At 37.6% G+C, this 19,475-nt stretch overlaps 1 protein-coding gene across 1 annotated transcript; it reads left to right on the forward strand.

The window, feature by feature from the left end:
- Nucleotides 1-13,379: 13,379 nt before the first annotated feature.
- Nucleotides 13,380-16,964, forward strand: LOC139744990 (C-type lectin domain family 19 member A-like). Its single transcript, XM_071655395.1, has 2 exons — nucleotides 13,380-13,628; nucleotides 16,755-16,964. The coding sequence occupies exons 1-2, from the start codon at nucleotides 13,380-13,382 to the stop codon at nucleotides 16,962-16,964; spliced, it is 459 nt and encodes a 152-aa protein (XP_071511496.1).
- Nucleotides 16,965-19,475: the final 2,511 nt, after the last annotated feature.

The following is a 19,475-nucleotide window of genomic DNA, read 5'->3' on the forward strand; positions in this document are numbered from 1 at the left end:
AAAATGTAACATCTGGCCCCATCGTCCCCGAAGTGTATCAATGTGCGGAATGCTTCTAGTGAACCGCATAATAAGAGGAAGTTTCACCAACCAAACAAAAACAAAACAAAAGCAACAAAGAAAAACAAAACCAAAGCTACACCAATTAGAACGGCAGTGATCATTGCGTTTAGACGCCCGTCAACGTCTCAAATTCGTGTTTCCTAAAGATTTCATAATTTCAAGTAGCCATTTAAAAGAGGCAACAATGGAGAATGGTCTTGATTTTATTTTTTTTTTGTGTGTGTGTCCGTCAATTTAGAATAAATAGATGTAAAAACTCCCCCGTAGGGCATCTTCATACCTGCCAGTTAGACTTGTATAAATTCATCCATGATGCCATTTTCAATAAAAACGGATGTATAGTTTGAATTGTGAACTCGTCGTCGATAGGCTGTGAAATACATTTTTGCTCAGTTGTTGGCTGCCCGCATACATATTTTGTCTCTTGCAAAGAGAAAGTGCTCTTGATGGGTACTTGCGACGTCTGTTCTATACACTCGTAATAATTTTTCATTGATCATTGGGGTTTAATGGGAAACTCTGTGTGGTGTCCAGTATCACTTTTATGAGAACAGCAAAAAACAAACAAACAAACAAACAGAAGGGGATAATACCCCTCTCCCCCCCCCCCCCCCCCCGTCCCTGGCCTGCAAATTGAAAATGTGATTTGTATAGAAAAACGACAACATGAGTGTGAAGACCCTTCCAGTATTTTCCAAGCACTCCGTCTGAGGCACAGCCCAACGTTGCCAGAGTTGGCATGTGAAACCATTTTGAGGGGTTGTGTGTGTGTGTGTGTGTGTGTGTGTGTGTGTGTGTGTGTGTTTGTTAGTCGAGTTGGCAATTTGGCAAGGTACTTGTAATCGGTCCACCCCTCCCTAGCAAAAATCTGAATCCGCCCCTGAATAAACAGAACATGGAAATCTTTGTTGGACCATAGGATGAAAACGGAAGTGAAGAATTTTTGCATCATATCATATAATCATGCTGTATAAGCAATGGAAAGGGGAATTAGGGGCTTAATCACTGCATAAGTCGTATTGATTTGCAAATACAATGTAAGAATTGATGTATTCTTTTATTTCCTTATAAATGAGGATGATAGAACTCGACAATGATATCTTTGTAGGACGTGATTTATTCTTTGATTTTGTTGTCAATACTACTGCCTTTAGGACATAGGACAAAGATAACGTGCGACGTAAACACTGGGGAGTTTCACATTGTATTCTCATTATTTTTATAGAGACATATTCGATGTCTCAAGATGGCTGTAAATCTGCAAATATATTATGCTAATACATGTACTTACACATGTAGGTTCCCTCTTTCATTGATCTACAGAAAAGCTTGTTTTATCTATTTACATCAAGTAAGTCTGCTTTATCCTCCTCAATACTGCGATATACTTTGTTATCACTGCCTTACCGGATACCATCGAAATACATTTCCTTGTGGTGGCCAACACAATTTTAGTATCTGTTTCTTTTGTATGATGGGTCGTCTTTCAATGGGTCGTATAAAGTAGATAAAACTACTTATACTTCAATAGAAGGACGAATCTGAAATATACTGCACCGAGTGAAGGCGCAAAACCGCAAGCCAAATAGGAAACTGGAAGTCACGTTATTTTGGTGTCAAACGTCGAATTTATATCTATTCAGGGTTTTTTTTTTCGTTTTCCATGCTTGGTTTTCTTTCAAATGTCCAAGTTTCATATGTTTTCTTCAGTCAACTTTAAACCAAAAGGATATTTGGGAGTATGTGGTTTTATTGGTCATTTGTGTGTGGGTTTTTTTTTTCTAGTTTTTTTTTTTTAATCCCAAAGTCGCCATAGAAGCCACTATTCTCAATCGTCGTTCGGCTATCAATGCGATTTCCAGAATTTCATTATGGTTCGTATTTTAATGAAAGTTTGAAGAAGTTATTCAGTTCAGTTCAATTCAATTCAATTCAATTTATTTCATTTACATATTTCTCAATGAAGGAATGTACATCAAATATAATTAAAAACGAAGTGAATCATAATATCTGGCTTGGATGCACAGTAAATTGATGTAAACATAATAGAATAATAAAGCATAGCGGTCAATCTTCGTAAATTTGGCCCTATGTATAACTTTAAAGAAATGTGATGGAACCTACTTGAAATCGAGTTTGTTAAGCATAGGTTCCAATTCTGAACAGAGAGTAAGATACAGATGAGGAGCTGTCACTCACATCACACTCTCACTTGGCTTTAGCAAAGTCCTGCAACTTTGCAATGTTTTGTTTTGTTGGGTTTTTTTTTGGATAAAAGGTGACACATACACCCCCATTTTTAATTACATATTGTATATAAAAAAGTTTGACTTGGATCATACAAAATTGTATTGAGAATTAAGGGTTTCTGGGACGAACACTGCACTAGGGCTTTCTATAGCTCAGTCGGTAGAGCACAGTCGGTAGAGCACCGGTCTAGCAATCCGGAGGTCTCGGGTTCGAATCCCGATGGAATCCCATTTTCTTTGCTCACTTTTCCACTAATAATTTATATTCTTTCTGGTCAGTTTATTCTGTCTTTATTTGTTACAAACCCAAAAGCTGCATCACTTCGGTGATCCCTCGCATTTATCCCCAAGTTGAATTATCCTTCGGGTTTATGCCAGGTTCAAGTGTGTGCGTGTGTGTCACACACCAACACACTGCTATAGCTTCTGACCACCCGAGCATTGAGAATTAAGGGTTTCTGGGACGAACACTGCACTAGGGCTTTCTATAGCTCAGTCGGTAGAGCACCGGTCTAGCAATCCGGAGGTCTCGGGTTCGAATCCCGATGGAATCCCATTTTCTTTGCTCACTTTTCCACTAAAATTGATAGTTCGTACATACAGTACAGGCCAAAAGTTTGGGGCCAGCCTCAGATTAAAAAAAAAAAATCAAACAAAACATGATTCTGCATTCATTCAAATGTATTGATACTGAATGGGCTATGGCGGTTCCATTACATCACACAAGCATGTTTCCAACCGGTTTTGAGTGTACTTCCGTGAACCCCCGTCTGTTTTCGTAATATTTTCAAATTGTATACATATCTTTAAAGCAAAGGTTCCCACTGGGCAATTTGTTGCCGATTACTGATATTACCGGATATAACCGGAAATATCACACCAAAATTTGACTAAGATCAAATACTACCAATATTGCCATGTTGTTACCCAAATGATATTACCTGTGTAATAATGAAAGTGTTATAGATTCCTTACCTTTTTTATTTTAAAGATAAGGATAAGATAATGAATGATCCTCGAGGCAGATAGGATCTGTTTCTGATGAGGAAACCAATTGAAAAACGATGCACCTCGTAACGCAATGTTCAAGTCCAAAATATTACTGTTACCACCCTGTTGAAACCGACTTCTTACCGAGTTACAACAGAGTGTGGGGTAATATGGGTAATGTTGAATGGCTTTCATTGGTTATAACATTTGGAACTTGAGTAATTACAGTAATTTTTAGCAATCTTACTAAACCTTTTAAGTTCCACAAATTACTGTTATCATCCTATTGAAACCAACATTTCAAACCGAGTTGCAACAGGATGATGAGGGGTATGGGTAGTGTTGAATGGCTTTAATTGGTTATAACATTGGGAACTTCAGTAATTGCAGTAACCTAGAGCAATAGAAGCGAAATTTTCAGGTCCCCCAAATAACTGTTATCCCCCTGTTGAAAACCTCATTTTACCGATTTACAGCAGGATGATGAGGGGTAAAATAGGAAATGTTGAATAGCAATCCAAGTGACATTTTCAAGTCCCCAAAATACTGTCATCACCGTGTTGAAACCAACATTTTACCGAGTATTTGGGTATAACAACATGGTAACATTGGTAATATTTGGTCTTAGTCAAATTTTGGTGTGATATTACCGGTAATATCCGGTAATATCGGTAATCGGTAACAAATTGCCCAGTGGGAACCTTTGCTTTAAAGAATATGCATAAAATTTGAATATATTACGAAAACCGGTTGGAAACATGCTTGTGTGATGTAATGGAACCGCCATAGCCCATTCAGTGTCAATACATCTGAATGAATGCAGAATGCAGTGTTTTATATGATTTTGTTCTGAATCTGAGGGTGGCCCAAAACTTTTGGCCTGTACTGTATATATATATATATATATATATATATATATATATATATATGAGAGGATGTGTGTATATGTATAAGTATACATGTGTGCGTGTAAATTCACACACATACGTTTGTTATTACTATACAATAAGTAACATGAATTCCTGCAAATAAAAATAACCCATCAACCCATCAACCCATCAACCCATCAACCCATCAACCCATCAACCCATCAACCCATCAACCCATCAACCCATCAATAAGTCCATCAACAGAAAATTTGGGGGGGGGGAAGAAATCTTGGTGAAGTTTCCTAATGTTTTGTTTTTAGTTTAGTGGAATGTTAATTGCACAACTTTGAAAATGTATAATGTAAAAAAAAGATTTGACTGATTATCTATCTTTGCATGACCTCGTAAATGGTCTCTAAAGACGATTGCCAAATTTGAATTTGGGTAGTCTTTATATTCAGGTTAACATACATATATATATATATATATATATATATATATATATATATATTGTGTCTATGAGAGTGTGTATGTATGAATGATACCTAGGAAATGCAGTCTAATAGGTTATGTCACGAATTGATTAGATTGCACACCTTATCAAACCTTTCTTTTCCAATATAAGAGCTAAAAGGGAACACAATCGAGAAAATTAAAGAACATTTACGTAATAATGGAAAACAAAAGTTGAAACTTTGCCTGAAGTTTTTACTTGTGACTTATTGGTATCAATCATGAATTTATATCAAACAACAACACTTGGTAGACAACGAAAATACACATTCTTTTTTATTCCTCGATTTTTTACACTGTGTTCATAATTGAAATACAGAGAAAGAGAACATGAAAGAAAATACAAAGAGTGACAAAAGATAGGGAAGAGATTTGAAAAAGTTAACTTTCAAAATGAAATATACAGGGGCTTAACGGGATCGCATAATTTTGGTTAAGACCTAAGTTCATGTTTCTACCAGTTTTTGGTGAATTAACGAGAAACCTATAATGAAACATGAAAGAACATGTTATTTCCAGAGGAATTCACTGTTCATTTGATGACAATTGGTTTGGAAATGGCTGACATATCCAAAAGAGCATTTCTAATAAAAGGTGGGACCCACCTTTTATTACAATCTTTGTTTACTTTGGTTTTGGATGTCTCAGTCATTCCACAGCCGTTTTTCATTTAACAAACTTTGAATTCCTCTTAGAATAGTACATTCTGTATCATTTCACAGGTGGTTTCTTGGTATCTTGCCAGAAAGTTAATCGATCCTCATTCTCCACCAATACTATACTATCCCTTTAATTATTGTGCACAAATAACATTTGGCATGGAAATTAATATCAGTAATATAATGGAAAATATAGCACGCAAATGCAAAACATAGGAAAAGACGACCGTAACCGAGAAATACAGAATAATTTTGCATCAAGTACAGCCAGAACAATAACAATAAAGATTTGGATAGAACAGCAACAACAAAGACAACAAAAAGAATAAAAGGACAAAGAAGACGGGAAAAACTTGTGCCTCCGGCCTCAGAAACAGATGCACTGTATTGCGACGGAACACTTTTGGTTGGGGGGGGGGGGGGGGGGAAGGGGGGGGGGGGCAAAATCTGAACGGGGGCAATGTGACGATGTAAGATCCTCGGCGAGGGAGCGAAGCAACAGAGCGGGGGGGAGGGGAGAGGGTGTGGAAGGGGGTTACCCCCCCCCCCCCCCCCACACACACACACACACACACACGGTGGGGACCTTTTGACAACAGAGTACAAAAGTCGCGTTTATAGAGCATTTCAAAGCAAATTTCTAAGGAATTAAACAGTAAAATAAAAATCAGTGCGAAGTACTTTGATTACATATTACATAGGGGGTGCATCGATACATTAATGTGACGCGAGGCTACCACGTTACTTATAAGTAAATATTATAGTGTATAGGTATAATAATGTATTTTTTTTTTAGTGTATTAACGGAGAGAAAATTTCGCATTGCAGTTATGAAATTGACAACTTTTAAACAAGAAGATGCCTTTAATGTTTATTTTGGTCTTTAAATAATTGATTAATTATCTGTTACAGGGGCACTGGGGGAAGGGGGGGGGGGGGGGGGCAAACACTCGATTTGCCCCCAAAACATTTTATTTGGGAATATACTATGTAATAATAATAGTAAAATGGATAACGCTCACAAGAAAAGAATGAGGCATTATGATACGTAATAATCACATACGAAGTGGAAAGAACAAACTTTAGTTAAAATGAACCAAAAACTAACTCTTTATAAACAGTTTTATTTAGTGAGTCAAGGAAAGAGTACACCCACACAGCCCCTCCCCCCCCCCCCCCCCCGTGTAATTTGGTATAGAATATTGTACTGTAATATGATCATAAATACAATGGCACCATGGAGTTAATTCAGAATAATTGTAAGGGACCAAAAAAAATGCTGCCAGATCCGAGGAGCGTTCCTGTTGGTTGGTGCTTCATTAATGAAAGAAAAGAGCAGCAACAGGAGGTAAAGCAACATATTTTCTATCTCGAAGTGTTACTTCAATACATGCTTACGTGTAGTAAGTCGAATGGCAGCTCTAAGTCGTAAACCATTATAAGGACATAGAAAGGTAATAATTATCATGTCATGACGTGTACCACTGGGAATATGTGACCCCGCACCTCAAAACAAACAAAAGTCCAGACATGAATTTTTACTTAAGACCATATTCTGACAGAACAGACTTTTAGCTTTAAAATGATGTATAACTCAAATCAAATGGACTCTCCTAACCTATCTAAATATTGGAAAGAAAGCACAAACTCAGGAAAAGTGTGAACTGAGAAAAGAGGCTCTAAAGTACAGTGTCTATTCAAGCGCTCAATCTTTACCAAACCGTGCTGGCTGTGCGATGAATGGGACAAAAAACAGGAGTAAACCACCAGAGTAACAACAATGAAGGGATAATCAGATTAAACTGAAATTTAGCATGCCTCATTAACACATTATGTCCATAATTAATGCCAATTTTCAAAGCAGTAGCACTATCCTTTCAAAAGTTATTAGAATTGAAAGTGAAGAGTGTGGACAAGGTTTTTTCAGAAATGAAAAAGAGATTGTAAAGACACACCTAATCACACTATTCTACCAAAAATGTTCGAGATAAACTGCTAAAAAACACACTTTTCTGCCCGTTTTATGATACCAAATTTTAGCATAATGTAAAAGAAGACCCGCTCTTTCAGAAAATATGAAAAAGTCAAGTTCGGCTAGGTTGACCCATTTCACTTATTTCCAGTCCTCACGCAAAATCAGTGTGTGTGACTTTATGCTCGTTTTGAGGTGCACGTTCACATATAAAGCAAATCTTTCTTCCATACATAGGAGAAATTCAATCACGTAGAACGAACTCTTAATAAAAAGACTAAAGCTTCACTAAAATATAACAATATAATGACGCACAAAGGCTTAGACAGTGCAGAAACGTTGTAATATCACATTTTGGTTTTTATTTTCTGAAAGATCGTTTGACCTTCAATTTTAGATTCATACCAGGATCGGGCCAAGGATACTAAAATGTGCACTTTTTTGCTACATTTCTCTTCATTCTTTACAAAGCATAGTTTATATGACAGCAATATTCCGTGTGTAGTGAAATATAGGCTCCTCAAAGCTATAGATGTGCATGGAAGAGAAGATTGAGTAGAAAGGGAAAAAAAATAGTCTGGAAACCTAAAAATGAATTTAAAAGTGTGGTCTACCTTTGAATTGAGTAAGACTGAGTTCTTGAAGCGAAAAAACCTCCCGAAGTACACAGCCATTACCAGCTTTGTTTTTCATTAAGAAGTTAAAGCTATACCAATTATTATGATATCATTGTTGTAGTATACATCAGCGAATGCCATCGTGGTCCCTGGCTTTGTCTGATATACCTGTTGATGTATTTTTCTAAGCATAGTGGTTAAAAACCTTCGATTTTTACTAACAAACTATGACCCTAAAAATGACATAGTGTAAATAATGAGTTGATAAACTAAAAAGGTAGATGTCGATGGACAACTGAATTAATATTGAATGAACAAGTAGACAACTTACCGATAAAAATCTTTGTGCGGTCAACGAACTTTGTGTCAATTTAGGGCAGACTTTTCCTAGGTCCGCGATAATAGCAAATTAATGTAGTTGGATATTAACTCATTATATCATCGACATGCTTCACCAACTTCCACATGACACGTCAATTGTGCAAACGTTTTTGTGGCATCATATCTCTCAAGTATCTTGCATTTCAAGATACTATTAGAAAATCACCAACTGTTACTAGAAGGAACGTATATTCAAAGCCAGTTCACAGTTAGCACCAGTCTGCACTGACCTCTTGAACCAAAGACTTTACAAAACATGGAATTATCTCTAGTAAGAGCAGTTATAATAAGAGCACAACCAAACAGAAAGTGGTAACTTACATGCAATTGCTGCATGAATGTCTTTCGTTGATTTGGTTGAACGAATACACATTCACCAGTACTTCATAAAGATTATTCAGTTTTTTGGAGTTTTTATATAGGCCTATATATATATATATATATATATATATATATATATATATATATATATATTTCAGTGACACTCCACACTGGAGGTTTTGATGGTCTACAATGAACTTTATCTGCACATGCTCAGATTGTAACTGTGAACTGAGTGGGTACCTCCACTTTTTTTCGCAGAGTGTATAAATAGAGTGTATGTTTCTTTTTGTACCGAACATTACAGTAGACATGAACATGTTGTTATCCCTGTCTGGCTATGTACATGTATATTATCAACGACTCGCATGTCAAATTCATTGTATTGTTTCTTGTACATTATGTTGAAAAAAAAAACAAGTGAAAATAAAATTTGAATTAAAGTTTGAATCAAACTGAGTTATTACTACTTTGTGCTAGAATATTATGTGTTTCATTTAAGACGTATACCTACCGTAGGCCCTAAAGGTAATCACTTCGTTTGAGAAATGTGCATTCATGTTCAGACAATATTATCCCACCAGGGATCTTGTATAGTATCGTGTCAACAAAAGACGTCGAACGGTTCAGGCCTTGTCACACCTTTCCGAGTATGCTACGCGAGCTTGTTGCGAGTCCAGCACGCAGGAGAATTTTATGCGGGCATACGAGGATGTTAGCGAGTTCCGTACTTGCGTCTTACTGCTAGACGCGTGTATTCCGTTAGACTTGCGTGAGAGCTTCGAAACTCATCCCTTTTCAGTTACGAGCGAAGTACCTGCGTTAAAGCTGCAAAGTACCTGCGTGGGAGTTGCCTGCGAGGTGCTGCCGCTAAGGGCCTCCTACTGGTGTTTCGCGTGTACCTCTGCGGGCAACCCACCGCGACTCACCCGGAACGAGTTTTGAGCATGCTGAAGGCCTTGTCACACCGTGTCTGGGGAAGCCTTGCGGCTCTACTTGGGGGGGGGGGGGGGGGGGGGGGAGGGGGAGTTAGCTACCCGGACCTCCCAGCATTTGACCTGCACCTGACAGTACCTAGCGCGTATCTTGCCCGTAGTTGCCCGGAGGTGCGCACGCAAGTCCGATTTACCTGCAGCCAAGTTTTGACCATGACAAAACTTTCCTGGTGGGTCGCGGGGAAAGCCAGTAGGAGGCCCGTAGCCGCCGCAAGTCACAGGCAGTTGACCCGCTTGATGTACGTAAGTTGCCCGTGGATCTATGCTTATGCGCCGGAATCGCGTGTCATCTACAGGTATTCTACGAGCTTAATACGGGAGCTATACTGGCAAGGAACGGTGTCGAACTGCCAAAATCCGGGTATCTGGTCGGTTCTGCGCGCGTCGAGCGAGCTACACGAGCAAATTGCGTGCATGCTGAGGGTCAGTTACTGCCTTTTTGCTGGTTAGGTGAGAGTCGGTTGCGGCCAAGATAATGACATTCTGTGGGACTTCTGCCATATCAAATATCCTTCAGAGGGATTACTTCACCGAGTTGTCAGCTCCCACTCGCCACCCATGCGCCTGACACGCAAGTCACACGGAATGCACGTAAGTAGAACGTAAGAAGCACGGGTTCAGCAGGTAAGAGTCATGCGAAACTCGCCCAAATGCTCTTCCGCCTGCAAAAAAAAGAAAAAAAAATTGTCCTGTGAGATGGAAAATCCCCACACGCAACAAGCCCGCCTAGCTTGCCCGGAAAGGTGTGGCAGGGCCTAAATTTGGATGCGGGTGAATAGGACTTGCATGAGCAACTCCGGGTAATTACGTCTCAGATACGTGTTAGGTACTGCCATGTGCGGGTCATCTGCGGGAACCTCCGGGTAGCATTTTTTTTTCGCAAGTCACACGCAAGGCTTGCCCAGAAAGATGTGACGGAGCCTTTACTCACAGTGATTTAGGCTGTATGAGTCATCGTTTATGATTCTTTTTTCGTCATCTCTTAAACAAAAAATGAGAATGGATAACACATATTGTCTTACCTGTGCCTAGAACAAAAATATATGTCATTCACACCATACCCCGCACACACATACACACACACACACACGCACACACACACACACACACACACACACACACACACACACACAGAAAGACTAAGCCTTGGTCGATTTCGTTTCTTTGGTTTTAGAAAAATAGTTTCCTTATTTGGTATCACATGTTACAAAACTTCAACAATTCTCCAATTCTCTAAAAGTTTTCTTTCAAAAAAAGACTGTAATAAAATGAGAAATCCTCTAAACGCGTTACATCCAAGCATACCGTAACATACAATTTATTCATATGTGTAGTTGAAATAGAGATCTATAAATACTGACTAATACGTCTGCAAATCTTTTATAGCAAATTGTGTAAGCGCATGTGTATACGTTTGCGTGTATTACTCGTAAATGTGCATGCGGATATACCTAGAGGAATACACGATGTGCTTCTGCCTGTGTGCGTGTATATGTATGAAATGTATTACAGTCGTCAATTCAATGTGAATTTAACACTTTTGATGACCAAAAAAAATCATGGGGTTACCTCTTTACTATAAACCATGCGTAATTCATCAATGCAAATATATCAAAGAGAGACAATGCAAGAAATAATTGATTATCTAATATGAAATGGATATTACCGATTCTCCTTTCTTAATTGCAAGTGACATCACATAAGCTTAGTCTAGTTTTTCATCCATTAGAGCAAGTTTTAATGAAACTTCCACCATTGTGCGTCTCTGATTTAATTTTAGCTGTGGAAGCCCACAGGCACTTATAGTGTAGTACTAGACATGGAAAAATGATCTAGGTTTCGTCTTTAATTTTTAGTGATAAAGGCTGTTGACATGTGTTTGAATGTAAGCATATTTGTTATTCGGTGAGAGAGGGAGAGAGACTGATCCTTATCAGATGCATGGGAAGGGCACAGCTTTTAGCTCTGCTCGCGTGAAGATAAGAGATAACCAATCTACCACAGCTTCACGTCTTTGAATCTAGGTTAGTCATCTTTGAGAGCTCCTAATCGTATACCATTCAGCTATTCTCTCTTGACGAGGAATCATCCAAGGTTACTCCGGTGAGAAAGGTAAGGGAATGCAACGATGATACATAATCGATCAGTCTCGAGATCTCATTTGAAAGGGAAGGGGAAAAAAGAGGCCAACATGTCCCAGATACATTTAAGAATAGTATTAAGTATTAACGTTGTCAGCACTGCTTGAAATCCATCAGACTTTACCATAATCGACGGAAACGAAAATCATTTGTGGTTGTCGAAACTTTAATTGCGCGAGTATTACGTTGAAGCACAAGCGATCCTATGAGTCTCATGAGTATGCCCGCCTTCCGTTTTGGCTGAAACTGAGAGAAATTTGAGTGAAAAAAAAGAAAAACCTTTTAGCGGCCAACTGTAGGTCACTTTGCCAGTATAAACTAGACATTTTTGCCGACAGTCTTCTTTCGTATAGAACGACATCCATCAACATACGTAAACCACTAGTGATGTCTATTTCGCAAACAATACGGAGGCACCGAATGATCGACCGTTTGCGCGCACTCAAAAATAGGTGCGCGCGTGCTCACGAGCGCGTGCTTGTACTTGCGCCCATGCTTCGGTATGTTCCCTGGGCCCTGTTTCATAAAGCTGTTCGTAAAGTTACGAACAACTTACGAGCGACTGGTGATCAGTTCTGATGTGCTATACTTATCAGAATTTCCATAATTCAGCACAAGAACTGATCACCAGTCACTCGTAAGTCGTTCGTAACTTTACGAACAGCTTTATGAAACACCCCACTGTTCCCTGTTGTGAGAATAGAATCAGTTTTATAGTTTTCTCTCCTTTGTTGTTCACGTGCACTAGCTGTAGCTCTACAACAATAAAGGCATCAATTCTGTTTTAGATTGTACAATATCGTTGACAAGAGTACTTCGATATTAACAAACAGATAAATAGCCATGCTACATTATCTTTCTATTGAATTTTGTTTTTTCTTTGCATTATTAAGAAGAGGAATATTAGTTTGCCTTACTGATATTCGTTTGAAATTTGATTCATTCCAGCTTGGCTTCTTGAATATTTTAGATTTGCTTAATTATTGCGAAGACTGTTTTCCTGGCTTTGGACAAATTCAAGACAGAATAAATGCAGACATCCAATAATCTTATTGTACAGGTCCCCGCTTAGCATAAGTAGGTTTCTTATGAAATAAAAATTGAAATGAATAAACAAATAAGTAAATAAAGGGAAAAAGAGAGTGCGTTAAAGCTATAGAACACTGATACTAACGGTTGGGATCATTATTTTCATTCTTGTAATATTATTTCAAATCCATAATTTTCATCTATACTTTGGTATGGGGGATGGGGTAAATGTTGTGCCCCTTGAGTTCCCCTTCAGCTATGAGTTTAGATGTGTGGTTTTGTGGTGATGAATAGTACTTTTGAGAGAATATTACGTGTATACTGTTATATCTCTATCTATGATATTATATGTTTTGATATGTATACATGTATAGGCATATATCAACAAATATGAATATACCTACTCAGTATAGAAACTAATGACAAAATGATGATAATATTGAGAATAATAATAAAAGTACACGTGAGGTGCCAGTCTAGATTCATTGCAGTACAAGCGAACAGAATAAATTGTATTTATTTTCTCTTCCTTGCAGCCTGATAGTATTGCCAATTAAGGACACATAAGACACCAGCGGATATGAATCGAGCCGCGGTGATTTTCATGATCGTCTTCGCGTGGGTGCAGATTGGCGCCTCCGGATGTTGCCCAGAATTTTGGACACAGTACGGCTCCTACTGCTACCGTTCGATTGCCCAACGCAAAACCTGGACGGCGGCGGGCTCTTCTTGCCGCAGTTTTGGCGCCGAGCTTGCTTCAGTTCACAGTTCGGCCGAAAATGACTTCGTCTACGATCTCTGGAGTTTACCGAACAAACACGCAGACGCGGTAATTATATTCGCTTTATTGTAATATTACATAACTTAAGCCAACGGTGCCATTTAGATTTCATAAGCATACAATCGTTTTTTATTGATTAAGAGCCGTTACAAGTTCATATTAGAAAACTTTGTTGTTGTTGTTGTTGTTTCTGTTCTTATTCTCGCTTTCTTTCACAAATGTGGTTCTAAGCAAACGATTCTCATATTCCCGCATTACGCAGATACAGTCGTTGATTACATTCCTCACAAACGCAGGTGTCATCATCATAGCTAGGAGATTTTCTTTTTTTCCATTTCATATTCTATTCCTTTATCTTCTGACAATTGCCCGAGGTGGGTTAGTAAACAGGGATAACTTTGGTACGTCGTATTTACACGGAACTATTGCTGACTGGTAATAACTTGTAAGAGCATCGTAGGATTATGAATGAATCATTTTATACAGATATTGACTAGTACGGGGTGGAATATAACATTCTTTGGACCGCCAGGGAGTTATATTTTCCTAAGGGATTACATTTTCCCGAAGCGCGCAGCGCTGAGGGAAAATATGATCAAACTTTCAAAATGATCATTCAAAGAAGCCGCTATTTCTTTTGAACATTTAACTTCGTTTCCCTCAATGATCAACTTTTGAATGGGAGTATCATTGATTTTCTTTGGCATTATACGTCTTATTGATTTCCGCATTGCATTTGTATCACCATTATTCCTTACAATGCTTTCAGACGCGTATTATGCTTGTTTCGCTGGCCGTATCATATCAGTTGCAGAGTTTCTCAATCTCTTATACCATGTATACAATTTCCAATCCTCGTCGATGTTAGAGCGATGGGCTTGTTTCATTTGATCTCTTTCACGCATCTTACGTAATATGCCAAAATTCATCCACGGTGACTCTCGATACCGTATTCTTTTCTTTTGAAGAGGGGCATGTTTATCCAATAGAGGAATAAACTTATGAGAAAATTTGTCATACGCACTGTTTGAAATCTGACTCACCCAGTACATTATCCCAGCTAATCTTTTCTAAATCAGCCTTAAAGTCCTCCAGATAAGCATTTTCATATTTCGGCAGTATGTAAACTTATGGTAACTTTTCTCAGCTTTAGCTTTACCTAGACTATCATAGTGATCACTAATTGATAACGGCAGTACATCACAGAAATCTACCTTATCCTTACAAGATGAAAACAGGACGTCTATCAATATCGCTGTTGACGATGTTATTCTTGTCGGCTTGCCGACATATTGCTTCAGATCAAAATCTTTAGCTGAAAGTTGAAGCCGTCTCGATTGACATGACCAAGGTTTCTTCATTAAATCACAATTCAAATCTCCTTAGATTATAACATCTTTTGAGGAAAATTCTAACGACTGCAATAAAGTTTCAAACTGATAAAAAATCGCACTGTGGGAGTTTGGGGGACGATACCAATATACAATAATGATAGATTTTTGCTTTGGCAAACAAATTTCAATACACATAAGCTCTAGACCGTAAATGAATAAATCCTTTTTGACACTGAATTCAACATTTTCCTTGATGTAGGTCACAGTACTACCACCACTTCGATTTTCGGTCTATCCTTATACATTGATAGCCTTTGACTTTGGTCAAACGATGTCACGTTTAATAATTTCAAATTCGTTTTTAGGCACCTAAATTAGTGGTCACAAGTTCAAATACGGATATGAGCATTCAATTTCTTGTTTGGGCATGGATGATATATTGTGCATTCAAATAAGTGCGATGGGCTCGATGAGCACTTAAAACGCACTTCCAATTTTAAGCTCTTTTTTACATTTAAGCATTCAATTTAATTTACTTATGAATAGGCAAGAGTAAAATGTCAGGTAGTTATTGACTGTGACTCTTCATCTTAGTTTTCATCATTATGATCAGCATTGTTTATTTGATTATCCAGATTATTTTCTATGGCTAAACATTTTATTCAAACTTCAATACAAAACCTTCATTTTGTCACGTAATTGTATGGCTTTCATTGTCTCTAATTCATATAATCTTTATTTTCATTAAGATCATCATATTGTGTTTGTAATCTTAACTTGACATTTTCATATCAATTTGGATTATCATACATCTTTCTGATCTCATCTTATATTCTTATTTGCATCATCATGTGTGATCCACGTGTAGACACTTTTAGCATTCAACACAGTACAAGTTATGTAGGCCTACTTTTTATTGGATATTGTACAGGTTTAAGTTGAATGCTCCTCTTATGAGTTTGTTTGCCCACATCCGAATTTGAACACTCTGAACGAGCTGGCGACAGGTGTAGACGAAATTGAATAACAATTGCCAAAAATTTATGGGCAATCAGTGAATTAAAAGGACAAATGCGAAATCGGTCGTCAAATTAGTCAATTTGAACGGAGAAAAACGATTTCGAATAACCGCATTTTGATGTGGGAGCAAATTGGACTAAAATAAATGCTATTAATACTAAATTGAATGACAAAACAATGAAATCGGCAGGGAAAACTAATTTTAACAAATGAATTGTCGCTATCTAAAGATAGCTATACACATACATCAGCTGATGTCAAAAGACGTTTCTCACCAAATGATAATGTTTAAGGTTGTTAAATATAGGGATTATGATCGCTCACACATATTAGCTGTTTGAAACATTTTATTTCCTTAAAGGGATGGTAAAGTATTGATTTAGATGAGGATTTGATTCAGCTTTTAGCGTTTTGCGATATAATTAGAATCCATTCTTTGAAATGTTAAAGAGCACACAATTCTTAAAGAAATTGAAATTGTTTTTGATGAAAATTAATTCTTGAAAGGAATGAGGTATCAAAAAACAAGGTAAAACAAATGGATCCTAATCAAATTCGTGGCCAGTCGCAATTCATTAGGGTCCCTTTCTGTGGATTTCAAGTCCATTTTGAACACGAACAGAGACAGGTAGTAGTATGATGACTTACCATACAGCTCACACTATATATCCAAAAGGTAAATCATCTTTGAATGATCTATGTTTAAAGGCTCATACAAAGTCATATAGATGTGTCATTATTTCTGTTGATGACATCCCGACAACCCCTTAAGTACTTACGAAAACCTTTGCTTCAACTTCCCTAATCCGACAATCTTTAGGGCTTCTGGATTGGTCTCAACGACGTGTCCAATGAAAACAATTTTGCCTATTCTGACGGCACTGCCTACGATTACCAACATTGGGCTCCCGGCGAACCAAACAATGACGATAACGAGGACTGCATACACTTGTGGAAAAACACCAAGGAGTGGAATGACAGGGAATGTTCGAGCGAGTTAGCATACGTCTGCAAGATGGCACTTGAATAGGCTATCAAGTGAACCCAGCGCCACGTGATATTCCGTCGCAAACATAAGAGGCAAAATATATCTGTCAGAATGTCGTTATTCGGTCTTCTTCATTAGATTAAAAAAAAAATCGCATGTCAGGAAAACTCTTAGCAAATGAAAAACATGAACATACTATGGAGAAGACAAATACTAGTATCAATATACCATTCAGCATCACACATCAGCTTCTAAATGTTTACGCAATAAGTCCTGTTCATGCATGTCATAACCTACCAGGCCTCAATATTAAACGTTATATCACTCACTGACAAACTCAATGCTACCCATTTGCTTAATGTATGTGTTGAAATTTCAATTACAAATACAGTGACTAAAAATTAATTTCAAAAAGTCGATGTTGCTTGCTTCAATGAAAAGTTTGTAAAGAATTGATGTAAAAGTCATCGATAACGTTACACTTACATCGAAACCCAGTAAACAAAAGAACATTCAAATGCGGCATAAATACTAGTAGATGCCCTCCATGACCTCTCCAAATCTGGTAAATATCTTTGCTGATGAATTTTTCTCTCTCATTATAGTTGGAAGTATGTTTATGTATCTATAGGAAATCCTTATTTCTTGAAAATTAGATACTTGATGTAGGTTGGGACTCAGGAAGAAAAAGCATTCCTATAATTATGCAAAATTCACTATGAATTATCAGATGAAGATTAAGTGAAGATCTCCTTATTTGCAATAACCTCTGTTAGAACCCCCCCCCCCCCAAAAAAAAAAAAATGAGAATAATATTATGGAAATTAATTCATTTTCAACTCCTCGATAACTTACATGCAGAAGTTAGGTCTTCATTTTAGTCTCCACTTTGCGGTAAGTAATGTAGCTATTTAGAAAAGTCAAGTAATAGTAAATTTGAACTTGTGTTGAATAATGTCTTATTCATTGTTCGCTGTCAGCCAAACAAAAACAAAAAAGGAGACATTTCTTTAAGGAAACCGCATCAGGACGCCGGGAATAAAAGCAGTCTAAACTTGAGAGCCTCACAACTTCGTGTCTTGTTGCAACTTATTGGAGTCACTGTTTCTCTTTCAACATTTGCTGAGATCATAAATCCTGAGATATTATCTAATGATTGTGAATTTTTTTTTCTTGGATTCAGGCCCTTCCATATGGCTTGCTTTTGTTCGAAAGTAGACATTTTTTTTTAAGGATCTCTTCCGGCTTTCGTCATGTGCCGACGTCTCCTTTAAACTTTATCCTACTAATATTAAAGTCAGTCGGCCTACTTTAAAGGGGAAGGCTAGTAACTGATCAGTGGGAATCAGTGGAAATACTGGGAGATGATTGTTCCAATCCTTATGGGATTCATTCAAGAGTTCATTGTATATCTATTGTTGTGTGAAAATGATTTGCTTCAGAATGGTCTCATATTCAAGTAATGTGCAGTTTAATGCTTCCAGGTTAGCGTCCCTGGTCAGTGACGGAGCACTAATCTGCACATTACTTGAATATGAGACCGTTCTGAAGCAAATCATTTTCAAACAACAATAGATATACAATGAACTCTTGAATGAAGTTCATTGCACAGCCTCCACGCGCCAAGTGCTGGAATAGAACCTTTCCTTCAGAGCCTCTTTTCTCAGATTACACTTTTCCAGAGTGTGTGCTTTGTTTCCAATATTTAGGTAGGTTAGGAAAGTAAATTTAAACTTAGTTATACATCATTACAAAGCTCAGAGTCTTGCCATTTCGGAACATTCCCTTCACTATAAATCCGTGTCTGGCGACTTTTTTATTTGTTGGTTTTGTGATACAAGGTCACAAACAACTATCTATTGGCAATTAATTCAGAGACATAATTATATGTGCGAGGAGAGCATTCCAGTGAAGGTGCTAACCAGAGAGCAAATCACACGAAAAGAAGAACACGAAGAATGGAAACTTTGCATTTCTCTGCATAATTAACGTTTATTGTATCAATTTAAAAAGGACAATGAGGATGATAGTCTGTAGATAATCTGCAGGAAAATGATTGGGTTGGCAGGGAACGACTTTCCACTGACTTTTCTTTGTGCACAAATTACCAATTTATTTAAAGTGATAATTCTTCTCGTTTAAAAGTTTCAAAAGTGCCTGTTACAAAATATGATACTCGTATCCGTGCTGCCGTGCTCACAAGCACACATATATTCAGATCTATGTCTGTAATTATTATTCTTGTATGCGCTTGTTTAAAGTTATGTTGTCCTTGTTGTCACAATGAATACGCGAATATAATGGACGTGTGTGTGTGTGTATATATATGTGTGTGTGTGTGTGCCTTGCTCGGCAGGTTCATTAGTGATAGCATGAAAGAAGCTTTTGATAATTTCATTATGACAACAGCACATCGATGTGCAGTATTGATTAGAGTGATTGTGCAGTGTAATGCAAAAAGTTTTACGGCTTTTATGACGTGGTGATCTTCAAGGTGAAAATATCTGATCATGATTCTTCACTCAAGTAGTTCGTATATAAATGTGTGTGTGT

This window comes from Diadema antillarum, unplaced genomic scaffold, assembly GCF_040938485.1.
Source record: "Diadema antillarum isolate AM-2024a unplaced genomic scaffold, OU_Dant_1.0 seq00001225_RagTag, whole genome shotgun sequence".
In the NCBI taxonomy this organism is placed as follows: Eukaryota; Metazoa; Echinodermata; class Echinoidea; order Diadematoida; family Diadematidae; genus Diadema; species Diadema antillarum.